The 23,790-nt window shown below is 51.1% G+C and overlaps 1 protein-coding gene across 2 annotated transcripts; it reads left to right on the plus strand.

Moving 5' to 3' along the window:
* The first annotated feature begins 292 nt into the window (after positions 1–292).
* Positions 293–21,536, plus strand: VARS2 (valyl-tRNA synthetase 2, mitochondrial). 2 transcript variants are annotated; one of them, XM_069746429.1, is made up of 30 exons: positions 293–346; positions 1,734–1,902; positions 1,974–2,055; positions 4,749–4,849; positions 5,365–5,486; positions 6,558–6,624; positions 6,849–6,946; positions 7,025–7,106; positions 7,429–7,548; positions 8,513–8,621; positions 8,695–8,783; positions 9,346–9,436; positions 9,514–9,641; positions 9,713–9,816; positions 11,087–11,168; positions 11,256–11,332; positions 11,628–11,706; positions 11,788–11,902; positions 12,001–12,071; positions 13,161–13,286; positions 13,779–13,883; positions 15,318–15,386; positions 16,376–16,454; positions 16,669–16,796; positions 18,228–18,380; positions 18,854–19,054; positions 19,134–19,245; positions 20,476–20,660; positions 20,924–21,025; positions 21,119–21,536. In XM_069746429.1, exons 2-30 carry the CDS (start codon positions 1,756–1,758, stop codon positions 21,182–21,184), a joined length of 3,090 nt encoding a protein of 1,029 aa, XP_069602530.1. In that variant the 5' UTR covers positions 293–346; positions 1,734–1,755; the 3' UTR covers positions 21,185–21,536. The 2 variants fall into 2 exon arrangements, with proteins under 2 accessions (XP_069602530.1, XP_069602531.1); XM_069746430.1 differs by having other exon boundaries at positions 21,131–21,536.
* The last annotated feature ends 2,254 nt before the right edge of the window (positions 21,537–23,790 follow it).

The following is a 23,790-nucleotide window of genomic DNA, read 5'->3' on the forward strand; positions in this document are numbered from 1 at the left end:
GTTCTCTGACCATCCCGCCCGCTCCTCAGCCCGCACACATCAGTGCAGACCCTGCAGGCAGCTCCCACCAGTGCGGCTTCACACAGGAGCTGCGCCAAAGCCAAACTAAGACATACCGTAACCCAATAACGAAATAAACCTGGACTGTGATTGGTGGAACAAGTGAGGCCACGCCCACGAAAGTCTGCGATTTCTTTTCTTTTATTGGTTGAGTCCTTTCAGGCAAGCCTCGCTTTCAGAATGGAAACTAAGCGTCCTGATTGGTGGATTCTGTGCTGGAACGCACAAGACTTCCGGCTGTCAGGAACGTGAGAGCCGCGCTGCGGAGACTGAGCCGGGAGAGAAGGTCGGTGTGAGCAGAGGACACGTATCCCGCCATACCGGGCCTATGTAATACTGCTGCCCCCCTACACTGCCGTACAGACCCCGAGTAATGCTGCACAATATCTCTATATAATCCCGCCAGTGCCGGCATTATACCGCTGCTAATGACCCCCATGTAACGAGCCCATATAGTCCTGTAATGCCGCCATATAGTGCACAGGTCATGTCACCGTAATGTGGCACCATACGGCCCTGTCTATATAATAGTCCCGTACAGTTACTGACTCAGACTGCGCCCCCATACATCTCCACGTAATACGAATAATGCCGCCATACTGTTCCTGAATACTAAGCCCTTATAATGCCGTCATATAGTGCACAGGTAATGTCACCGTAATGTGGCACTATACGGCCCTGTCTATATAAATGTGCCGTACAGTTACTGACTCAGACTGCGCCCATACATCGCCACGTAATACGAATAATGCCGCCATACTGTTCCTGAATACTAAGCCCGTATAATGCCGCCATATAGTGCACAGGTCATGTCACCGTAATGTGGCACCATACGGCCCTGTCCATATAATGGTCCCGTACAGTTACTGACTCAGACTGCGCCCATACATCTCCACGTAATACAAATAATGCCGCCATACTGTTCCTGACTACTAAGCCCTTATAATGCCGCCATATAGTGCACAGGTCATGTCACCGTAATGTGGCACCATACGGCCCTGTCCATATAATGGTCCCGTACAGTTACTGACTCAGACTGCGCCCATACATCGCCACATAATACGAATAATGCCGCCATACTGTTCCTGAATACTAAGCCCGTATAATGCCGCCATATAGTGCAAGGTAATGTCACCGTAATGTTGCACTATCTGGCCCTAACTGTCCATATAATGGTGCCGTACAGATACTGACTCAGACTGCGCCCATACATCGCCACGTAATACAAATAATGCCGCCATACTGTTCCTGACTACTAAGCCCGTATAATGCAGCCATACACTGCTGAATAATCCCAACGTTCTTGTGCTAATGAATACATCCTGAATGTGGCCATATAATAAACTCAGAAAGAAGCCAACTACCCCCATGTAGTCCCTAGATAATCCTCCCTGACCGGGTATACGTAGTGCCGCCAGATAGTCCACTCCCAGACTGCGCCAATATAATGTGACACCTAAATAATAGGCCGCGCCCATCATGACACCCGTATACTTACTATACAGCGGCCACATAATGCCGCCATTCTGTGCCAATATAATGCCGCCAGATACCGCCACAAAAATACCCATAGTGCCGTGTTGCGGTTTCGTGTCTTATAGGGGCTTCACACAGCACAACGATCTCACTTTTAATGTCTGATATTTCACGTTTTTTCTGTTTTTTATTTTTAGGACTCCTCCCCCGCCCCTTACGATGCTCCGCCTCTGCCGTGACCGCGGGGTCATTGGGGGAGCCCCCTGCAGGGGTGCCGCTAGTGTCACAGAGCAGATGAGGAGGGACGAGCGGCGGCGCCGGCAGTGCCAGCGGGAGGAGGACGCCGCCGCCGCCGCGCTGGAGACGGTGCGTAGCGCCTTATTACATGGTGCAGCGTGTACAGTGGATGGTCACTAATAGGCGCGATGTGTCCGCAGGCGGCTCCAGGGACCGGCCGGCGCTGGCGACACAAGGAGACCACAGAGTACGAAGGCCGCACGGCGCCAGGAGAGAAGAAAGGTAGAAGGGAGAATCGGCGCCATCAGTCTGCTCTAACCCCTGTATCTGGAGGCCGACATTACCTGTGACACCTGCTGCTGCCAGGAGAGGGCAGTGTCTCAGCTCCATGGGAAAATGCATGACGAGAGATGGCGGCAGTGCCATAGGGGCATCAGTGGGAGGGAGGTGCACAGCGCTAATGTCAGGCAGCAGGTGGGACTGCGCCGCTCTGTGGGCACGAGATGGCAGTATGTCTGCCTTGTATGATCTAGTACTTTGTGATTCTGGGTGGGTACAGTGTGGCAGTATGTTGTCTCTGTATGATATGTGGTCTATCAGGCACTATGTGAGCACAGTATGGCAGTATGTTAGCTCTGTATATGTGGCCTGTCTGGCACTATGTGGGCACAGTGTGGCAATATGTTGTCTATATATATGTGGCCTGTCTGGGACTATGTGGGCACAGTATGGCAGTATGTTGTCTCTGTATGATGATATGTGGCCTGTCTGGCACTATGTGAGCACAGTATGGCAGTATGTTAGCTCTGTATATGTGGCCTGTCTGGCACTATGTGGGCACAGTGTGGCAATATGTTGTCTATATATATGTGGCCTGTCTGGGACTATGTGGGCACAGTATGGCAGTATGTTGTCTCTGTATGATGATATGTGGCCTGTCTGGCACTATGTGAGCACAGTATGGCAGTATGTTGTCTATATATATGTGGCCTGTCTGGCACTATGTGAGCACAGTATGGCAGTATGTTGTCTATATATATGTGGCCTGTCTGGCACTATGTGAGCACAGTATGGCAGTATGTTGTCTATATATATGTGGCCTGTGGCACTATGTGGGCACAGTATGGCAGTATGTTGTCTCTGTATGATGATATGTGGTCTATCAGGCACTATGTGGGCACAGTATGGCAGTATGTTGTCTATATATATATGTGGCCTGTCTGGCACTATGTGAGCATAGTATGGCAGTATGTTGTCTATATATGTGGCCTGTCTGGCACTATGTGGGCACAGTATGGCAGTATGTTGTCTCTGTATGATGATATGTGGCCTGTCTGGCACTATGTGGGCACAGTATGGCAGTATGTTGTCTATATATGTGGCCTGTCTGGCACTATGTGGGCACAGTATGGCAGTATGTTGTCTCTGTATGATGATATGTGGTCTGTCAGGCACTATGTGGGCACAGTATGGCAATATGTTGTCTATATATATGTGGCCTGTCAGGCACTATGTGGGCACAGTATGGCAATATGTTGTCTATATATATATGGCCTGTCTGGCACTATGTGAGCACAGTGTGGCAGTATGTGGTCTATATATATGTGGCCTGTCTGGGACTATGTGGGCACAGTATGGCAATATGTTGTCTATATATATGTGGCCTGCCAGGCACTATGTGGGCACAGTATGGCAATATGTTGTCTATATATATATGGCCTGTCTGGCACTATGTGAGCACAGTGTGGCAGTATGTGGTCTATATATATGTGGCCTGTCTGGGACTATGTGGGCACAGTATGGCAGTATGTTGTCTATATATGTGGCCTGTCTGGCACTATGTGGGCACAGTATGGCAGTATGTTGTCTCTGTATGATGATATGTGGTCTGTCAGGCACTATGTGGGCACAGTATGGCAATATGTTGTCTATATATATGTGGCCTGTCAGGCACTATGTGGGCACAGTATGGCAATATGTTGTCTATATATATATGGCCTGTCTGGCACTATGTGAGCACAGTGTGGCAGTATGTGGTCTATATATATGTGGCCTGTCTGGGACTATGTGGGCACAGTATGGCAATATGTTGTCTATATATATGTGGCCTGCCAGGCACTATGTGGGCACAGTATGGCAATATGTTGTCTATATATATATGGCCTGTCTGGCACTATGTGAGCACAGTGTGGCAGTATGTGGTCTATATATATGTGGCCTGTCTGGGACTATGTGGGCACAGTGTGGCAATATGTTGTCTATATATATGTGGCCTGTCTGGGACTATGTGGGCACAGTATGGCAATATGTTGTCTATATATATGTGGCCTGTCAGGCACTATGTGGGCACAGTATGGCAGTATGTGGTCTATATATATGTGGCCTGTCTGGCACTATGTGAGCACAGTATGGCAGTATGTGGTCTATATATATGTGGCCTGTCTGGGACTATGTGGGCACAGTATGGCAATATGTTGTCTATATATATGTGGCCTGTCAGGCACTATGTGGGCACAGTATGGCAATATGTTGTCTATATATATATGGCCTGTCTGGCACTATGTGAGCACAGTGTGGCAGTATGTGGTCTATATATATGTGGCCTGTCTGGGACTATGTGGGCACAGTGTGGCAATATGTTGTCTATATATATGTGGCCTGTCAGGCACTATGTGGGCACAGTATGGCAATATGTTGTCTATATATATATGGCCTGTCTGGCACTATGTGAGCACAGTATGGCAGTATGTTGTCTCTGTATGATGATATGTGGCCTGTCTGGCACTATGTGGGCACAGTATGGCAGTATGTTGTCTATATATATGTGGCCTGTCTGGCACTATGTGAGCACAGTATTTCAGTATGTTGCCTCTGTATATGTGGCCTGTCTGGCACTATGTGGGCACAGTATGGCAGTATATATACTGTATACTCTGCCGGCCTTTCCTGATTAATGCCTTATATTTCATTCCTAGATACCGCTGTGCCGCTCCCGGCGGCGTACAGTCCCCGATACGTGGAGGCCGCGTGGTATTCCTGGTGGGTGAAGCAGGGATTCTTTAAGCCGGAGTACCAGGTGAGGACGAGCTGTGAGAGGCAGCACTGCTCCTTCTTGGAGTGACCCCCATTATAGTAAGGAGCGCCCCCTACTGTCAGACCATGCAACAAGGCAAGGGGAGAAGAGGGAGACGCAGCTGCAGATTCTCACTTTTTAATGAACCCATTCAGGACCTGGCCATTTCTGTCTTTTTCGTGTGTCCTCCTCCTTTTCCCAGTGACATCTCCGTACGAGATTTTCTGTTTTTTTGAGACGAGTTGTAGTTTTGATTGTCACCAAAATAAAAGGGAAAAAAATTCCAAGTGCAGAGAAATGGGGGAAGAATAAAATACATGTTCTTTGTTGTTTTTGCTGCGTTCATTGTGCCGGTGATGGGATTCTCCTGGTCGGTGCGATTATGGCCAGATTGTGTCACCTCACCTGTCACTGGCAGAGGGGAGAAAAGACCCCAAACCCGCAGCTCATTCTCGACCCGTTCACATAGGTAGAATATAACCTAATAAATATAATTTTTTTGTTGTTTCTCCCATCAGAGTCGTCTCCCCCACGCCCGACCCCAGATCTTCTCGCTCTGCATCCCTCCACCCAACGTCACCGGCTCCCTCCACCTGGGCCACGCTCTCACCGTCGCCATCGAGGACTCTCTGGTGCGCTGGTGAGTAAACAATGTCTGAAAAGCAGCGCAGACCTAAGGTCGTGTTCACACCTGTGTCCAGAAATTCTGTGGATCTGATCCATCATAGAGCAGAACAACAGAAGTGCTGGATCCGTCAACCTGAGGGGCCCCAACAATGGACCCCATGGACTCCAGTGACCGGAGCTGACTCCGATCCCTGCTGTTAACCGCTTACTTGACGCTGTCAATTCTGACTGTGACATTTAAAGGGTTTCTTATTGCTCCCTGCCCATCACCCCCCATCATGTGAGCTCTGTGTGCCGGCGGGTTTCCCTCAAAAATAAAAAAATAATAAAAAGTAAAAGTTTAATCTGTTGAGATATAAATGCCGAAAAGAATGGAGGGGCGGATACTCCAGAATTGATGCTATCGTCATCTCCTAGCTGGCCCAGCCCCCAAAAAATGGAATAATTGATCCAAACAAATATTGCCCAAAATGGTTCCAATAAAAGCAGCATCACGCCACATTAATAAAAATGAAAATTCGCCCGTTGCAATGAGTTAAAGGGATTGTCCAGTTTAAAAAAAAAAAAAAAAAAAAACAATTCTACTTATTCGCCTCAACAAGCAAATTATACAACTTTCTAATGTATTTCCATTATTGAACCTCCGGCTTCTGCTTGATCTACAGCTGACGTTTCCTGTGTGAAGGCGGCTGGCTGCTTATTTCCATAGCAAAGCCGGCATTGTCGCTGCCAATGTATGGGCCTACAAGGAGGTTGGTTTAGCTATTGAAAAGAACAGCCAGCCCCCTCTACACAGCAGCAGTCATGAGCCGACAGTGGAAAAGCTGCCCTGTTTCAAGCAGAAGCCGAGCCACTGATTTTGCAGCTCATCTCCATTCAAGTGATACCGTTCCGTAATACCACACGCTGCCTGTAGACTGGTGTGGAGCTGTTTCTGGGAGGAAAAAATAGCAAAAAATTGATGACCTTCCCCCCCCCCTTTTATTTTCTTCTTCGAGTCCTGCACAACCTTTAATTCAGCAGCGATCAGAGCAGACTGAAGTCACATCACGGTCCCGTGTGTCTCTGCTTTCTTCTTGGTCAGGAGGAGGATGCTGGGTGAGAAGGTGCTGTGGGTGCCTGGATCTGATCACGCGGGGATCGCCACTCAGGTACGGCACTGGATCTGTAGGAAACGGTCAGATTTCACCCGGATTTTATCACTGGTGCCACGACTCAATCCTTGTAAAATCCGAATCCCATGAATGTGAATGGGGCTTGTGCCGCCCTGTTACCAGGCTGCACAGGTATTCCGTGAAGTAATGCAGCTCTCAGGATGCCACATGCTGGGAGTTGTAGTCCCTCAAGCTGACCGGCTGCTGTTTCCCCGTCATAGACCGTGGTGGAGAAGAACCTGTATAAAGAAGGGGGCGTCTCTCGCCACGATTTGGGTCGGGAGGAGTTTCTCGGGGCCGTGTGGCGATGGAAGGAGAGGTAAGAGGCGCGATCAGTCCGGGCCGCGGTCGCTGCGTCTTTGTGTCTCTGACTTTGTCACTTTCTTCCTTCCTGCAGTAAAGGGGACAGGATTTATCAGCAGCTGCGGTCCCTCGGGGCGTCTCTGGACTGGGACCGATCCTGCTTCACCATGGACGAGGTGAGACCCTGTAACACGGCGCCATCGCTGATCCGCTCCATATAACCACCTGACGCTGGCGGCTGAGCTCCGACCACCGCTGTTTAACCATTGAAATGCCACTGTCAATCTCTCAGAACATCACTTAGGTGGCAAGATCCGGCACACGGGACTATTTTGGCACAGGCCAGATTCTTAGGATGTCCCAATATCCGGTGGCCTTTCTGTAGAAGTAATTGCTCTGATTTATATAGAGCCTTCGTATTCCGTGGTGCGGTACAATCTCCTCCTCCCCCGTGATCGTTGCCGTCTCTCCCGGCCCTGATCTTCCTTTCATCCTCAGCGTTTCTCTCGCGCCGTGTCGGAGGCCTTCATCCATCTCTATGAGAGCGGTTTGGTTCGTCGCCGGCATCGTCTTGTGAATTGGTCCTGTGCCCTCCGGTCCGCCATCTCTGATATTGAGGTAAGGCATGGCCCCACCTCTGATCTGCCGCCTCTGATGTAGAGGGCAGATGTTTATGTCCGCCACCCCCCGTCATGGAGGGGAAACATGGAGTGGCCCCTCCGTCGTCTCTTAACATGTAGAGGAGACATGTCCTGTCCGCTGCTGCCCATCGAGATAGTGGGGAGATGTGGACTGTAGCATCCGCCGTCCCTCGACACTGAGGGGAGACGTGGACTGCGTCGTCCGCCGTCACGCAGCGCGGAGGGGAGACAAGGACCATCCCATTCTGCCACTTCTCGCCATGGACTGTTCCATCCGTTGCCCCCTGACACTCAGGGAAGACATGGATCGTGTCGTCCGTCACCCCTTGACACGGAGGGGAGACGTGGACTTCGTCATCCGCCATCACTCAGTGCATAGGGAAGACATGGACTGTGTAGTGCACCGCCCCTCGACACTGAAGGGAGATGTGGACCGCGTGGTCCGCCGTCAATTAACGTGGAGGGGAGACGAGGACCATCCCATTTCGTCACCCCTTGATATGTACCGTCCCGTTCATTGCCCCTTGACACGGAAGGGAGACTTGGACCGTCCTGTCTGCAGCCCCACGACACGAGGGATAGGGGGTGAAGACATGGATTGCGTCGTCCAGTCACTCAACATGGAGGGTAGGCGAGGACCATCCCATTCTGCCACCCCTTGACATGGACCGTCATGTCTGCCGCCGCCCCTTGAGACAGAGGGGAGATATGAACCATCTGCCGCCCATCGACGCAAGGGGACTCTGGATTGCGCCATCCGCCGTCACTCAATGGGGAGGGTAGACAAGGACCATCAAATTCCGCCACCCCTCAATATGGACCACCCTGTTTGTTGCCCCTCGACACAGAGGAAATGCATGAACAGTGTCGTCCGCTGCCCCTTGACACGGACTGGAGACATGACGCAGACTCCATGTTTGTTCTGTGTTCTCTTTCCACAGGTGGAGAGTCGGCAGCTGGGTGGTCAGACCTTCCTGTCCGTGCCCGGCTACCAGAGGAAAGTCCCCTTTGGACTCCTGTTCCGCTTCGCTTACCCCACAGAGGAAGGAGGTAGATCCGTCAGCCGGTGGCGGCCCCTTCAGTGCGGCCTCCTGATCACTCCGCTGCCTTCCTTGCATTACAGATGGTGAAATCCTTGTGGCCACCACACGTCCGGAGACCATGCTGGGGGACACCGCCGTGGCGGTCCATCCGGACGACCCCAGGTACCTGGTGAGTCTCCATTATATTCTGGTTTTTGGAAGACGACGAAACTTTTGTGAGAAGTAATGGCGCTGATTACAGAGGACTCTGGGCTCCCTGCTATCCGGTAATATGGCCGGTGCCGGCTGTGTGATACATCCATCATCTGCAGTGTCCGGATCCAGCGGACCATGGAAATGCTGCTGTCAGTCACTGACTGCAGCACTGTCCTCTCCCAGCACATGTCTTTGGGTGCCGGTGGGCTGTCCTTGTAGCCTTCTGAATGCCTCCTTGGCTGCCATATTAGTTTTTCTGTGAACCCCGCATAGGCCGTGTGCAGCTCGTGCCTGTAAGCGCCCCTAGTGGTGGCTGCAGGACGCAGCGGTGTCGCGGAGCCGCCTTCTATGCCTGTCCGGACCGCTGGACTGACCTTGGACGTTGCGTCGGCTCCGCGTGTCGCGGAGCTGCCTTCTATGCCTGTCCGAACCGCGGGACTGACCTGGGACGCAGCGGTGACGGCTCCGCATGTCGCGGAGCTGCCTTATATGCCTGTCCAGACCGCAGGACTGACCTGGGACTCGTTCTTTCTTAGCGCCTCCATGGCAGAAGCCTCCGCCACCCCTTCACTGGCCGTCTGCTCCCTGTTGTCGCCCATCGGCTGGTGAACCCGGAGTTTGGCACCGGTCAGTAGAGCCCTGCATGGTGGCTGCGACTTCCTAGGTGGCAGTGTGACCCTCGCTGGCCATTTTTTTTCTTCTAGGAGCCGTAAAGGTGACCCCTGCTCACAGCCCCGTAGACTTCGAGATGGCGCAAGACCTGGCGCTCCCGTCGATTTCTGTGATCGGGGAAGATGGATCCATGACGGAAGCCTGCGGGGATTGGATACAGGTCTGATGCTCTGTGCATCCCCTCTTCTCTCGTATTGGTCAGCGTTACAATATGTCGGTGCATCCTTACAGGGCGTAAAAAGATTCGACGCTCGGGACCAGGTTGTGGCCGCACTGAAGGAGAAAGGACTTTATAGAGGAGACTGCGAGCATTCGATGCTGCTGCCCGTCTGTAGGTGAGGCCATCCTAATGTAGTGCTCTGTGCAGCCACCAGGTGGCGCTGACTGACTACAACCAGCGCCCTCTGATGGCACATCGGCAGATTACAGCAAACTTTACAAACTTTCCGAGTAGGATGACTCTATGAAACCTAGACATTTAATACTTTCGGAGTAGGATGACACTATGAATTAAACCTAGACATTTAATACTTTCCGAGTAGGATGACACTATGAAACCTAAACATTTAATACTTTCCGAGTAGGATGACACTATGAAACCTAAACATTTAATACTTTCCGAGTAGATGACACTATGAAACCTAAACATTTAATACTTTCCGAGTAGATGACACTATGAAACCTAAACATTTAATACTTTCCGAGTAGATGACACTATGAAACCTAAACATTTAATACTTTCCGAGTAGATGACACTATGAAACCTAAACATTTAATACTTTCCGAGTAGATGACGCTATGAAACCTAAACATTTAATACTTTCCGAGTAGGATGACGCTATGAAACCTAGACATTTAATACTTTCCGAGTAGGAGGACGCTATGAAACCTAAACATTTAATACTTTCCGAGTAGGATGACACTATGAAACCTAGACATTTAATACTTTCCGAGTAGGAGGACGCTATGAAACCTAGACATTTAATACTTTCCGAGTAGGAGGACGCTATGAAACCTAGACATTTAATACTTTCCGAGTAGGATGACACTATGAAACCTAGACATTTAATACTCTCCGAGTAGGATGACGCTATGAAACCTAGAGATTAATACTTTCCAAAGGTGAAAAGGAAAAAAAAAAAGGAATTTTCAAATCACGGCACAATTAATTTAAAACCTAAACTGAAATTAAACCTGACTCCAAATGTCAGATCCCCACAATGAACTCAAACTGCTGACATCAGATCCATAAATGAATTCAGGTCACAGACGGCGACCCAAGATGTCAGATCATAAAGAAATTCAGACCCCCAGACCTTAAGTCTTGGAAACAGGAATATCAGTGTATGAACTTTCTTTGTAGGTTTTCCTTAGTTGACCCCCATTTTATCATACAATAGTTTAATGACTTGAGAGATACAAATCGTCATCTCTAGAGATCAATGATACAATTGTATTCCCTGCAGCCACCACTAGAGGGCGCTCACTGATCACAGATGTTCACTGTAATGGATCCCTGTGCGCGGAGGCTCCATCTGGTGGTGGCTGCAGGAACGACATACAAGTCTGCACAGCAGCTCTTTACCCCGTTTCTTTGTGTTGCAGCCGCTCCGGTGACGTGATTGAACACTTGCTGAAGCGCCAGTGGTTTGTGAACTGTGAGGAAATGGCCCAAAAAGCTCTAAGGGTAGGAGCCGTCCTGTCCTTCCATTATCGTATCCCACCCCGTCACCCTCCGTGTCTTCTCATATGACCGACGTGATACTATCCCAAGGCCGTGGAGTCGGGGCAGATGAGGATCACGCCGTCCTATCACCAGAAGAACTGGAAGAACTGGCTCTCGAACATCAGGTAGCCTCATATCGGGTCTTGCTGGGAGTTGTAGTTCCACCGCCTTGTAGTGTTCCAAGGAGAAAACTATCTTCTAGCATCTCGGGTCATGCTGGGAGTTGTAGTGCTAGAGCAGTTGGACTAGAGGATGCATGTCCCTGCATCCTGTAACCAAGCCTCCATGCTTTACACTGCAGGCTGCACTCAGAGTGATGCCATTCCCGATATTCGGGGACATACCCCATTTTTGAAGACAGAACCAGTTCCTCTTGATACTTGTACCTTTCTTCATTTTTGTGATGTCCTTTTACTCCAGCGACTGGTGCGTCTCGCGGCAGCTGTGGTGGGGGCATCAGATTCCCGCGTACCGGGTGTCCGCGGCGCCGTCTCCCCAGGTGAGTGACCCCCAGTGTAACGGGGCGCTCCATGTATCCGAGACCGGCTTCTCGCTGACCCCCCGGTTGTCTGCTCCGCAGGATAACGAGGACGAGAGCGAAGGACTCTGGGTAGCTGCTCACAGCGAATCAGAAGCCAGGAAGAAAGCCGCCAACGTGTTAGGGAAACCGGAGTGCGAGCTCGTCCTTAGGAGAGGTGAGGGCTTACCCGCCCGATAATACAGAATATCTGCTAATCCGGCACGCGTCCTATCCTGCGATGTGGTGATTATATAAGCTCTTGTTCCCGGGTAGATGAGGACGTTCTCGATACTTGGTTTTCGTCGGCTCTCTTTCCGTTCGCGATGCTGGGATGGCCGCAGCCGGTGAGTTCTGCCTTAGGAGAAGATTTATTACTGATTTATAGTGTGGCTTCCTGCAGTCGCCACCAGGGGGAGCTCACTGCACACTGTGATATTGCAGGGTTCAATGTCTGCATCAAACTCCCGAGCTCCCTCTAGTGGTGGCTGCAGGAACTGATTTTTTTTAATTTTTTCTGTTCCTCTTTTTTCCAAAAGCTGTAACTCCTATCATTGTTGTATCAGCGCTTGTCTTCTGCGGGGCGAGTTGAATTTTTGAATGACTCCATTCATTTTACCATGTAATGTAGTGAAAAACTCCCAAATATGGTGAAAAAAACAATTTTTTGTTGTATTTTTTTTTTTTTTTTTTACTACGTTAATTTAGCAGTAAAAATAACTTGGAAACAGAATTCTTTGGGTCAGTGCGATCACAGCGATACCACACTTGTATAGTTTTTTTTTTAGAAAAAATATTTGGTGGGGAAAAAAAAAAAAAATCAGAATTTTGTTTTAACCCCTTCACGACCGATGATGCACACTTACATCATACCTCCACACACCTATCCCAGCACACGATGACTGGTTTAATCCGAGATCCACCCGCAGCTGTTAAACAGTTAAATGCCGCTCTCAATCACCGTCAGAGTTTTTTTGGGGTTTTTTTCATACAAATTATTATATATTTTTTTTCACCACTTAAATTAAAAAAAAAAAAAAAGCAACCTAGACATGTTTGGTGTCTACGAACTCGTAATGACCTGGAGAATCACAATGGCAGCTCAGTTTTAGCATTTAGTGAACATGGTAAATAAAAAAAACTATTGTGGAATTGCACTTATTTTTTGGAATTTCACAGTTTTCCATGACGCTATGTAATAAAATGAATGGTGTCGTTCAAGAGTACAACTCGTCCTGCAAAAAAACCAAGCCGTCACATGGCCATATGGACAGAAAAGTTATGGGTTTTGGAAGAAGGAGAGTAAAAAATGGAAAATCGCCCAGGGGTGAGGGGGTTAAAAAAATAAATAAATAAATAAAATCTTTTTTTCCCCTTAGTTTGTTCTTCTTGTGTGGGGGAGGGGATGGTGTTCTCTCATTGTCTCTTCCTTACAGACTCGGGATCTGGAGGACTTTTACCCCAACTCCCTCCTGGAGACGGGCAGCGACCTCCTGTTCTTCTGGGTGGCCCGGATGGTGATGCTGGGAGAACAGCTCACAGGGCAGCTACCATTCCGAGAGGTACCTCCATGATAAAGGGGGTGTCTGCCTTTAAAGTCCCATTTTGTTAACCCCTCTTTGAGGATCTATTTCATTCTGGAGGACCCAACATGTCTGAGCATTATTTGTGCACTGTGTAATACCTCACTTCCCCTGCGGGGGAGCTGCAGGGATGTTCATCACTTACTGCTGGGATTTCCAATACATGAACTATTGGTTAAAAAATCCTTTTTGCATTTAGGTCATTAAACATTTTTCTTCATGTCCCTTCTGCTAAATGGGTTAACTGAGAATCAGTCAGTGAGCTCGTTCTGACCAATGGGAGAATTTGTACGTTTTTGTTTTATTTTACTCCCGGTTTAGTTTCCGCTCAGTATACTGTCTGCTCGGCTCCTGATCACTATTCTAGGACTTACAACCCCTTAATTCCTCGCCTCCTGAGCGCTGCCACTGGCGCTTGTGGTCCATGTTTTCGGCTGCTCTCTGGTCACTTCCCTCTGTGTTTCCCCTCAGGTGTTCCTGCACTCCATGGTCCGAGATGCTCATGGGCGGAAGATGAGCAAATCTCTAGGAAATGTTCTCGATCCTCTGGACGTGATGAGCGGCATTTCCCTGGAGGTGCGTGCCGCTCCCTGTACTACCTCCGCTTGCTGTAACGCCGTCCTGTATCACTCACTGTGACTCTGGGGGGCATTTTCCCCTGTAACTGGGGCTGGTATATTATCCCTAGTTACAGGGGAAATGTAGCAGAGTGTACAGCAGAGGCGACTGGGACTACAAGGACCAGCAGTTCCTTCTCCCTCCTGCAGTCACAAAGATCGCTGAGATTAGAGGAGGAGGGTCCAATAGGGCGTCCTGTGTACGGGGCACCAGCCTGCACTGTATATAGCAGAGATGGCTGTACACCAGCTCTGCCCTCTGTGGAGTCCGGCTGTGTCTGACAGCCGGCTCCCCGATCCCGCGCTGCATGAGTCAACGTAGCTGCTATACTGTGCAGTGATTGTTTAGAATTGAGTGCAGAGCGAAGTGCGGCCCTCTCGTGCCTCTCGGACCCCTCGTTCCTCTGGGCCCTCTCGTTCCTCTCTGCCCCCTCGTTCCTCTGGGCCCCCTCGCTCCTCTCGGCCCCCTCGTTCCTCTCGGCCCCCTCGTTCCTCTCGGCCCCCTCGTTCCTCCCGGCCCCCTCGTTCCTCCCGGCCCCCTCGTTCCTCCCGGCCCCCTCGTTCCTCCGGGCCCCCTCGCTCCTCCGGGCCCCCTCGCTCCTCCGGGCCCCCTCGCTCCTCCGGGCCCCCCTCGTTCCTCCGGGCCCCCCTCGTTCCTCCGGGCCCCCCTCGTTCCTCCGGGCCCCCCTCGTTCCTCCGGGCCCCCCTCGTTCCTCCGGGCCCCCCTCGTTCCTCCGGGCCCCCCTCGTTCCTCCGGGCCCCCCTCGTTCCTCCGGGCCCCCCTCGTTCCTCCCGGCCCCCTCGTTCCTCCGGGCCCCCCTCGTTCCTCCGGGCCCCCCTCGTTCCTCCGGGCCCCCCTCGTTCCTCCGGGCCCCCCTCGTTCCTCCGGGCCCCCCTCGTTCCTCCGGGCCCCCCTCGTTCCTCCGGGCCCCCCTCGTTCCTCCGGGCCCCCCTCGTTCCTCCCGGCCCCCTCGTTCCTCCGGGCCCCCCTCGTTCCTCCGGGCCCCCCTCGTTCCTCCGGGCCCCCCTCGTTCCTCCGGGCCCCCCTCGTTCCTCCGGGCCCCCCTCGTTCCTCCCGGCCCCCTCGTTCCTCCGGGCCCCCCTCGTTCCTCCGGGCCCCCCTCGTTCCTCCGGGCCCCCCTCGTTCCTCCGGGCCCCCCTCGCTCCTCCGGGCCCCCTCGCTCCTCCGGGCCCCCTCGTTCCTCCCGGCCCCCTCGCTCCTCCGGGCCCCCTCGTTCCTCCGGGCCCCCCTCGTTCCTCTAGGCTCCCTCGGACTTTTGTTTCTGTCCTGAATCGCTGCTGCTCCAGCATGCACAAATTGTGCCAGATTTCTAGACGAGATGCGCAGAGTCACGTACATTAATCATTAGTGTTTTTCATTTTATCTTCACAGAAACTACAGGAAAAATTAAAGGAGGGAAATTTGGACCCGCGAGAGTTAAAAGTAGCAGAGTCCGGACTGGTAAGATGGATGGGATATTAAAGACTTTGCTTCCCATTCACAAATGCTTTTACCAAAGACTGAAAATTGGAAATAATAATGATATCAAATGTACAAATACTACCGCCATACAGTGCAGAAAACACAAAAGCTATATGGTGTCATAACACACTCTATATTTTGTAAAAAATAAAAAAAAAACAGTGGAGGTCCTCTGCGCTGGAGGCTTCTGCGGTGGAGGTCCCCGACGGTAGAGACTTCTGTGGTGGAGGTCCCCTGCGGTGGAGGTCCCGTGCAGTTGAGGCTTCTGCGGTGGAGGTCCCGTGCAGTTGAGGTTTCTGCGGTGGAGGTCCCGTGCAGTTGAGGCTTCTGCGGTGGAGGTGCCGTGCAGTTCAGGATTCTGCGGTGGAGGCCCCTGCTGTAGAGACTTCTGCGGTAGAGACTTCTGAGGTGGAGGTCCCATGCAGTTGAGGATTCTGCGGTGGAGGTCCTGTGCGGTGGAGGCCGCTGCTGTAGAGACTTCTGCGGTAGAGACTTCTGCAGTGGAGGTCCCCTGCGGTGGAGGCTTCTGTGGTCGAGGTTCCGCACCGTGGAGGTCCTTCTGCGGTGGAGACCCCTGCTGTAGAGACTCCTATGGTGGAGGTCCCGTGCAGTGGAGGCTTCTGCGGTGGAGGCTTCTGTGGTGGATGTCCTGTGCAGTGGAGGTCCCGTGCAGTTGAGGCTTCTGCGGTGGAGGTCCCGTGCAGTTGAGGATTCTGCGGTGGAGGCCCCTGCTGTAGAGACTTCTGCTGTGGAGGTCCTGTGCGGTGGAGGTCCTGTACGGTGGAGGTCCCATGCAGTTGAGGCTTCTGCGGTGGAGGTCCCGTGGAATGGAGGTCCCGTGCAGTTGAGGATTCTGCGGTGGAGGCCCATTGGGCACGTGCCCCTTTTGTTGTCCTTGTACCCCGGTGCTGGAGGGCAGGCCTGCCATGAGCCGCCCTCTGATGACAGGACTCCATTTCTTGTCCCAGGTAAAGGATTACCCACACGGGATCCCGGAGTGCGGCACCGACGCCCTGAGATTCGCCCTCTGCTCTCATCGCGTACAAGGTGAGGCTCGCACCCCTGTGTTTGTGGCGAGGGATGACAGATAGTGGATTTGTTTTTTCTTGAACAGCGCCCCCTTTTTCCCCTGTGGCCGTGTCTGGTACTGCAGCGTGGCCTGACCGTGTGGCTGTGGCGCCCTTTTTGCCACCATGTGACATCTCCCCGTCTCTGCCATGTCCCTGAGATCTGACGCCGTGTGCTTCCTTCCCGCTTCCAGGTGACGACTTTAATCTGGACGTCGCTTCGGTTCTCGCCGTGCGACATTTCTGCAACAAAGTGTGGAATGGGGTGAGATTCGCGCTGGCCGCACTGGGGGAAGGGTTCACCCCTCTGCCCATGGAGGAGGTGAGGAAAGCTGCTGTCACATTTTCTATTTAATTTTAATTCCTTAAAGGGATGGTCCAGGACTATGATATTGGTGGGCTACCCTCGGCGCCGGGTCAGTGGGGGTCCGATATCTGACGCAGCGGTGACTGAGCTCGGACAGCACAGCGCCGTACACTGTGGAGCGGCCGTTCTCAGGTCCTATAGCAGTGAATGGGGGCCGAGCTGCAGTACCTGAGAACGGCCACTACACGGAGTATGGGGCTGCAAACAGCAGGAGGACAATCCCTTTAAGAGCCAAGCAAATTTTAAGCTTCAAGAGGTATTCAATCTTATTAATGGCAGCTGATCGTGGGGGTCCGACCGATCCTAAGGGTACCGTCACACACTGCCATTTCGATCGCTACGACGGTACGATTCGTGACGTTCCAGCGATATCGTTACGATATCGCTGTGTCTGACACGCAGCAGCGATCAGGGATCCTGCTGAGAATCGTACGTCGTAGCAGATCGTTTAGAACTTTCTTTCATCGCTGGATCTCCCGCTGTCATCGCTAGATCGGTGTGTGTGACACTGATCTAGCGATCTAGCGGTGCGATCCAGCGATGCGTTCGCTTGTAACCAGGGTAAACATCGGGTAACTAAGCGCAGGACCGCGCTTAGTTACCCGATGTTTACCCTGGTTACAAGCGTAAAACTAAAAAAAAACAAACAGCACATACTTACATTCTGGTGTCCGTCAGGTCCCTTGCCGTCTGGTTCCCGCACTCAGTGACTGCCGGCCGTAAAGTGAAAGCAGAGCACAGCGGCTGTGCTTTCACTTTCACTTTACGGCCGGCAGTCACTGAGTGCGGGAACCAGACGGCAAGGGACCTGACGGACACCAGAATGTAAGTATGTGCTGTTTGTTTTTTTTTAGTTTTACGCTTGTAACCAGGGTAAACATCGGGTTACTAAGCGCGGTCCTGCGCTTAGTTACCCGATGTTTACCCTGGTTACCCAGGGACCTCGGCATCATTGGTCGCTGGAGAGCTGTCTGTGTGACAGCTCCCCAGCGACCACACTACGATGACGGCCAGGTCATATCGCTGGTCGTGATCGTAGGTAAATTGTATAGTGTGACGGTACCCTAAGACTGTCTTCCCTCAGGTCCCCTTCTGTGCAGGGACCTGTTACCGGCCCCCCACTCACTTGTCCCCTTCACGCTTAGGATTGGTGGGGAGCCCAGAGAATAGGTCCCCGCAGTTTGTTGCGGGTCTGACCTCTGGGACCTCCACTGACCCCAATATCTGCTGTGTGACCACCGCTCCAGTCACTTCTATTGGACAGATGGAGAAAGTCTACGTTCCCATAGAAGTGAATGGAGCGGGGGTCCCAGAATAGAGGGTGGGAGATGACGCCGTCTTTCAAGCTGTTGGGGGGCTACATAAATCCTGCTTTCTTCTCATCAGCTGAGGCCGTCGGCCCCCCTGGACCGATGGCTGCTGGACCGACTGCGGCAGGTGACGGAGGAGTGCGAGGAGAAGCTGCGGAGCTACGAGATTCACCAGGTCACCGCCGCCATTCATGGCTTCTGGCTGAAGAACTACTGCGATATCTACGTGGTGAGTGGCCTGCGGCTGGGTCAGAACTACAACCCCCAGCATGCACTGACTGTTTGCTGCTGGCAGTTTTGCTCCACCTTTACTTCATTCACTCCACCGTTTTGTGCATACAGCTCCTATGCAGACTAATGTGCCTCCATAGTCACAGACTACAAACCTCCCCCGTGTGTAGTCTGGTCTTGCAGCCATGTGTTATAACCGAGCACTGCAGGATAGGGCTGCACATGGGTCTGCATAGGAGCTGTAAACAGAAAACGGTAGGTTAAGCTTTCCCAATGGTCATCATTAAAGATGTGCCGTTTTGTGAATACAGCTCTGAGGCGGACTAATGTGTAACCTGACCCTGCAGTTCTGGGTCCCTCCCAAGCTCTGACTACACACAGGGCTGGTTTGTAGTCTGTCACTATGGAGACGTATTACTCAGCAGTGGAGCTGCGTACACATAGTAACACATTTTCATTTTTTATCTACAGGAAGCTGTGAAACCCGTTCTGAAGGGTCCTGGCGGCTCCGACGCTCGGCAGGTGCTGTACCGGGGGGCGGAGGTGACTCTTCGGCTTCTTGCTCCCTTCACCCCTTACCTCTCAGAAGAACTGTGGCAGCGACTGCCGTCATCGCCCTCCTGGCGGGCGCCCAGCGTCTGTGTGGCAGAGTTCCCCCACCCCGGGCACACGGTACGATAATGGAGGCCGCGTCTCGTCCGTAGCGATGGCGGTATTATGGCGTCACTCACTCCTCGCGCTCCTCTCGCAGGGTCACTGGTCGTATCCGGAGGAGATGCGGCGCTTTGACTTCGTATACTCGGTGGTCCGGACGATACGCGGCCTGAGGAGCGACTACAACCTGACGAAGGCCAGACCTGAAGGTAAAGGGTTACTGGGAATTAAAGGGATTGTCCTGCGGGAATGCCAAATAATGCCGCAGACCAGGGCCGGAGAGAGATCGGCACTCGTAAAGGGGTTGTCTACACTGGACGGACAGTGTGGCAAAACCTCAGCTCCGTCTTTTTTCATCCTACTCACAGACAGCAAGCAGGGATTTTAAAAATGGCACTGAATTGAAACACAAAGTGTTTATTTTTTTTTAAATGTTATCACTTTTTGCACCCACCTGTCTTCCTTGATTCTGCAGGAATAAGCTGTAGACAAAATCGGTCTCCTTCCCCCTCTGGAAGCTAGAAAGTACTCCTTGTAGAGGCTGCTCCTCTCCTGGCGCGCAAGCTATGGCTACTGAGCATGTGTGACCACTAGCACTCAGCTCATTAGGTGGACGCGCACATTGCTATACATTGTGTACACCAGGTGGCGCTGTGTTTCCGCTCATTGGATAGACGCACACATTGCCATACACTGTGTGCACCATGTGGCGCTGTGTTTCCGCTCATTGGATAGACGCACACATTGCTATACATTGTGTACACCAGGTGGCGCTGTGTTTCTGCTCATTAGGTGGACGCGCACATTGCTATACATTGTGTACACCAGGTGGCGCTGTGTTTCCGCTCATTGGATGGACGCGCACATTGCTATACATTGTGTACACCAGGTGGCGCTGTGTTTCTGCTCATTAGGTGGACGCGCACATTGCTATACATTGTGTACACCAGGTGGCGCTGTGTTTCCGCTCATTGGATGGACGCGCACATTGCTATACATTGTGTACACCAGGTGGCGCTGTGTTTCCGCTCATTGGATAGACACACACATTGCTATACACTGTGTGCACCAGGTGGCGCTGTGTTTCTGCTCATTAGGTGGACGCCCACATTGCTATACATTGTGTACACCAGGTGGCGCTGTGTTTCCGCTCATTGGATGGACGCCCACATTGCTATACATTGTGTACACCAGGTGGCGCTGTGTTTCTGCTCATTAGGTGGACGCGCACATTGCTATACACTGTGTACACCAGGTGGCGCCGTGTTGTCAGAAGTTTCCTAATTCCTCACTGGATGATATCTTTAATGAGGAATAATGTTGGTTTGTTTATCACTTGTGCAACTAATATGATACTTAATGGAAGGACAACCCCTTTAAGAAATATTTACATGAAATCGGAAACTCCCTTTAAGTAATGTAACTGCTTTGTTCTCCAGTCCGAGTCTCCTGCTCCCAAGAAGACGACCTGCTGTCTCTTCAGACCTTCCTGTCTCCGCTGCAGACCCTCTCATTCTCCGGCCCTCTCCACCTCTCGGGGGCCGCACCCCGGGCACCCGGGGATGGTCCTGGCTGGGCCTCCGGAGAAGTGACCGATGGCTGTCACGTGTACATGAACCTGAGGGTAAGTGACCGGCGTGTCGATCCTCGAGGACCCTCCCTACCATCACCTACCATGGACGCGTTGTCGGTGTGATCCCAGGCAGCCGGGACTGCTGCTTCTATTCCCTGACTGACAGCAGAGATCCTGCAAACTGCAATACAAACTGACAGAACTTTTCCCTTTTATTGATGATGAAGTTTTAGAACTTTTTTTTTTTTTTTTAAAGTTTTGCTCAGTTAAACTTTTTTTTTCTTTTTTGTTGTTTTTTTTTTTTAACCCTCAAGGGATTGGTGGATCCGTCCTCCCAACTCCAGAAACTGCAGTCTAAACTCAGCAAGTTAGAGAATCAGCGGAAAGGCAAGATGGAGGAGGAAGAGGAGACAGAGGTGGGTCCTCATAGCTGCAGAGCTGGACGCGTCTCCGTGGACGTTCCTGTCTGACTTCTTCTTTATCGTCGTTTCTTCTTTTTTTTTCTTTAGAATTCTCTGCAGACGAAAATCTCCAGAATACGACGTATAATTTCGACCTTGGAACGTTTGTCTTAGGAGGGAAGATATAGTGAGCGCCACCTTGTGGTCACCGTGTGTATCACGAGCGCTGATTTGTTATATGACCTGAGGGAGCAGGTGTACTGCCTATTGATGTAGACTTTTTTTTTTTGGACAATGTTTTTACAAGCGGGAACTTAATTGTTATCATCTTTACTGGCTGCATGGACGGGTCGATGCGACTCTTTCTCATTATTATTATCTTAAAGGGATTCTCCGGTTTAGAAAAACTATTTTTCTTATGACCTATTTTGTACAAGTAGAGGATGCTTAGAGACGTGATACAAAGAGCGTCTCTCGTTCTGGAGGATCAGGGCCTGACCCGTATTACATTTTTTTTTTTAACCAAGCCTCAGATTCATCTGGTTCTTCTGCTTTGAGGGCACAATACATAGTAACATAGTTAGTAAGGCCGAAAAAAGACATTTGTCCATCCAGTTCAGCCTATATTCCATCATAATAAATCCCCAGATCTACGTCCTTCTACAGAACCTAATAATTGTATGATACAATATTGTTCTGCTCCAGGAAGACATCCAGGCCTCTCTTGAACCCCTCAACTGAGTTCGCCATCACCACCTCCTCAGGCAAGCAATTCCAGATTCTCACTGCCCTAACAGTAAAGAATCCTCTTCTATGTTGAACAAAATCTATGATGGACAAAATCTGCGTCGCTCCTGGTTCTTACTGGTTATCGCCCATTGTTAACATTTTTTCTGCCTTGTGGAAGAGTCGGACACCCGTGTAACTCTGAGGAAGATCGCAACGTGTTGCTCGGACTGTCTGGCGGCTTTCCCGGCAGCTGCATAGAAGTACATGCTGTCGCGCCTGGGTCGGCAGAGCCATCGGCCAGTCCGAGCATTGCGTTGCGATCTTATACGGTCGTCGGACTCTTCCTTTACACTGATTGTGAAGTATTTTGTCCAGTGCTGCATTTTTAACCAATAGTCCAATGCATTGGGTCATCTCCTTCTGCGTAGGCAAGAGAGACAAAAACGTGCGTCTCCTGCGCCGCCTCACTGTTGGGCCCCTTTCCCACATTAGTTTTTTGCCGTCAGTCACAATCCTTTGGCTCGACGGATCCGTCGCAGATTGCGAAAAACTGATGCGACGGATCCGTCCCCAAAAAAACTAGCGGATCTGGCTAATTGGATCAAAGCATGCGCCGTTAGAAAAGAACGGAATCCGGCGCCGGATTCCATCATTTGACGGATCCGACGCTATAGGCTTCCATTCTAGCAAATGACAGATGGCGACGGATCCGTCGCTGTCCGTTTTTTTCGACGTACACAAAAAAAAACGTTACTTTGTCCGCCGGACAAATAATTTTCAACGGATGCGGCGAGCGATGGATGAAGCGTGAGGACATACAAGTCTATGAGAAAAAAAAAAAACGGATCCAGTGGCAACAGTCGCCAGATCCGTTTTTTTTCTAAATTCGATGGATTGCGACTGATGGCAAAAAACTGATGTGTGAAAGGGGCCGAATCACCTTGTTTGGCGGATAGTCAGGGACCTTGGGTTATATGTAAGCGAAGAACAGAGATAAAATCTGCGTCTCTCCAGTCTCACTGCTTTTTCCTGAGTGTGAGGGATTCTTTTTGCCTTCTGGCCAAATGTCAGATCTTGTAGAGTTGTTCGTTTTGGGTGCCTGCCCCCTATATTATAGAACATTGTGTCGTTATGGACTGTGCAAGAAGCAATACCATGGACGGTAAGAAGAACAAGTACCGTATATACTCGAGTATAAGCCGACCCGAGTATAAGCCGACCCCCTTAATTTTGCCACAAAAAACTGGGAAAACTTAATGACTCGAGTATAAGCCTAGGGTGGAAAATGCTGCAGCTACCGGTAAATGTCAAAAGTAAAAATAGATACCAATAAAAGTAAAATTAATTGAGACATCAGTAGGTTAAGTGTTTTTGAATATCCATATTGAATCAGGAGCCTCATATAATGCTCCATAAAGTTTATGATGGGCCCCATAAGATGTTCCATATTAAAATATGCCCAATATAATGCTGCATAAAGGTTAATAATGGCCTCATAAGATGCTCCATAGACACATTTGCCCAATATAGTGCTGCACAAATGCTGATTATGGCCCCATAAGATGCTCCATACAGTCACTTGCCCCATTTGCCGTTGCTGCGATAAAAAAATCACATACTCGCCTCTCCGTCGCTCAGGCCCCCGGCACTTTCAATATTCACCTGACTTCGTTCCGGCGCCGCTCCATCTTCAGCGTCTCCTGCACTGACGTTCAGGCAGAGGGTGCGCACTAACCACGTCACCTGACCTGAGCGTCACTGCAGAAGACGGAGCGGCGCCGGAACGAGGAGCAGGTAAATATCGCGCAGTGCCGCTCCCCTCCCCGTTATACTCACCTGCTCCTGGCGCGGTGCAGTCCCTGCTTCCCCACAGCTTTTTCCTGTTTTGAGCGGTCACCGTTACCACTCATTACAGTAATAAATATGCGGCTCCACCCCTATGGGAGGTGGAGCCGCATATTCATTACTGTAATGAGCGGTACCATGTGACCGCTCAGTACAGGAAGAAGCTGCTGGGGAAAAGACGTGCAGGGACTGCGCCAGGAGTAGGT

Source organism: Ranitomeya imitator, chromosome 2, assembly GCF_032444005.1.
Source record: "Ranitomeya imitator isolate aRanImi1 chromosome 2, aRanImi1.pri, whole genome shotgun sequence".
In the NCBI taxonomy this organism is placed as follows: domain Eukaryota; kingdom Metazoa; phylum Chordata; class Amphibia; order Anura; family Dendrobatidae; genus Ranitomeya; species Ranitomeya imitator.

What these genes read in the sequence shown, in the direction of transcription:
- VARS2 (XM_069746429.1), top strand. Translation starts at nt 1,756, where the DNA reads ATGCTCCGCCTCTGCCGTGACCGCGGGGTCATTGGGGGAGCCCCCTGC. An exon ending in CCGCCATCTCTGATATTGAG is followed by an intron (nt 7,549 to 8,512) that starts GTAAGGCATGGC and finishes CTCTTTCCACAG; the next exon opens with GTGGAGAGTCGGCAGCTGGG. An exon ending in CGGACGACCCCAGGTACCTG is followed by an intron (nt 8,784 to 9,345) that starts GTGAGTCTCCAT and finishes GTTCTTTCTTAG; the next exon opens with CGCCTCCATGGCAGAAGCCT.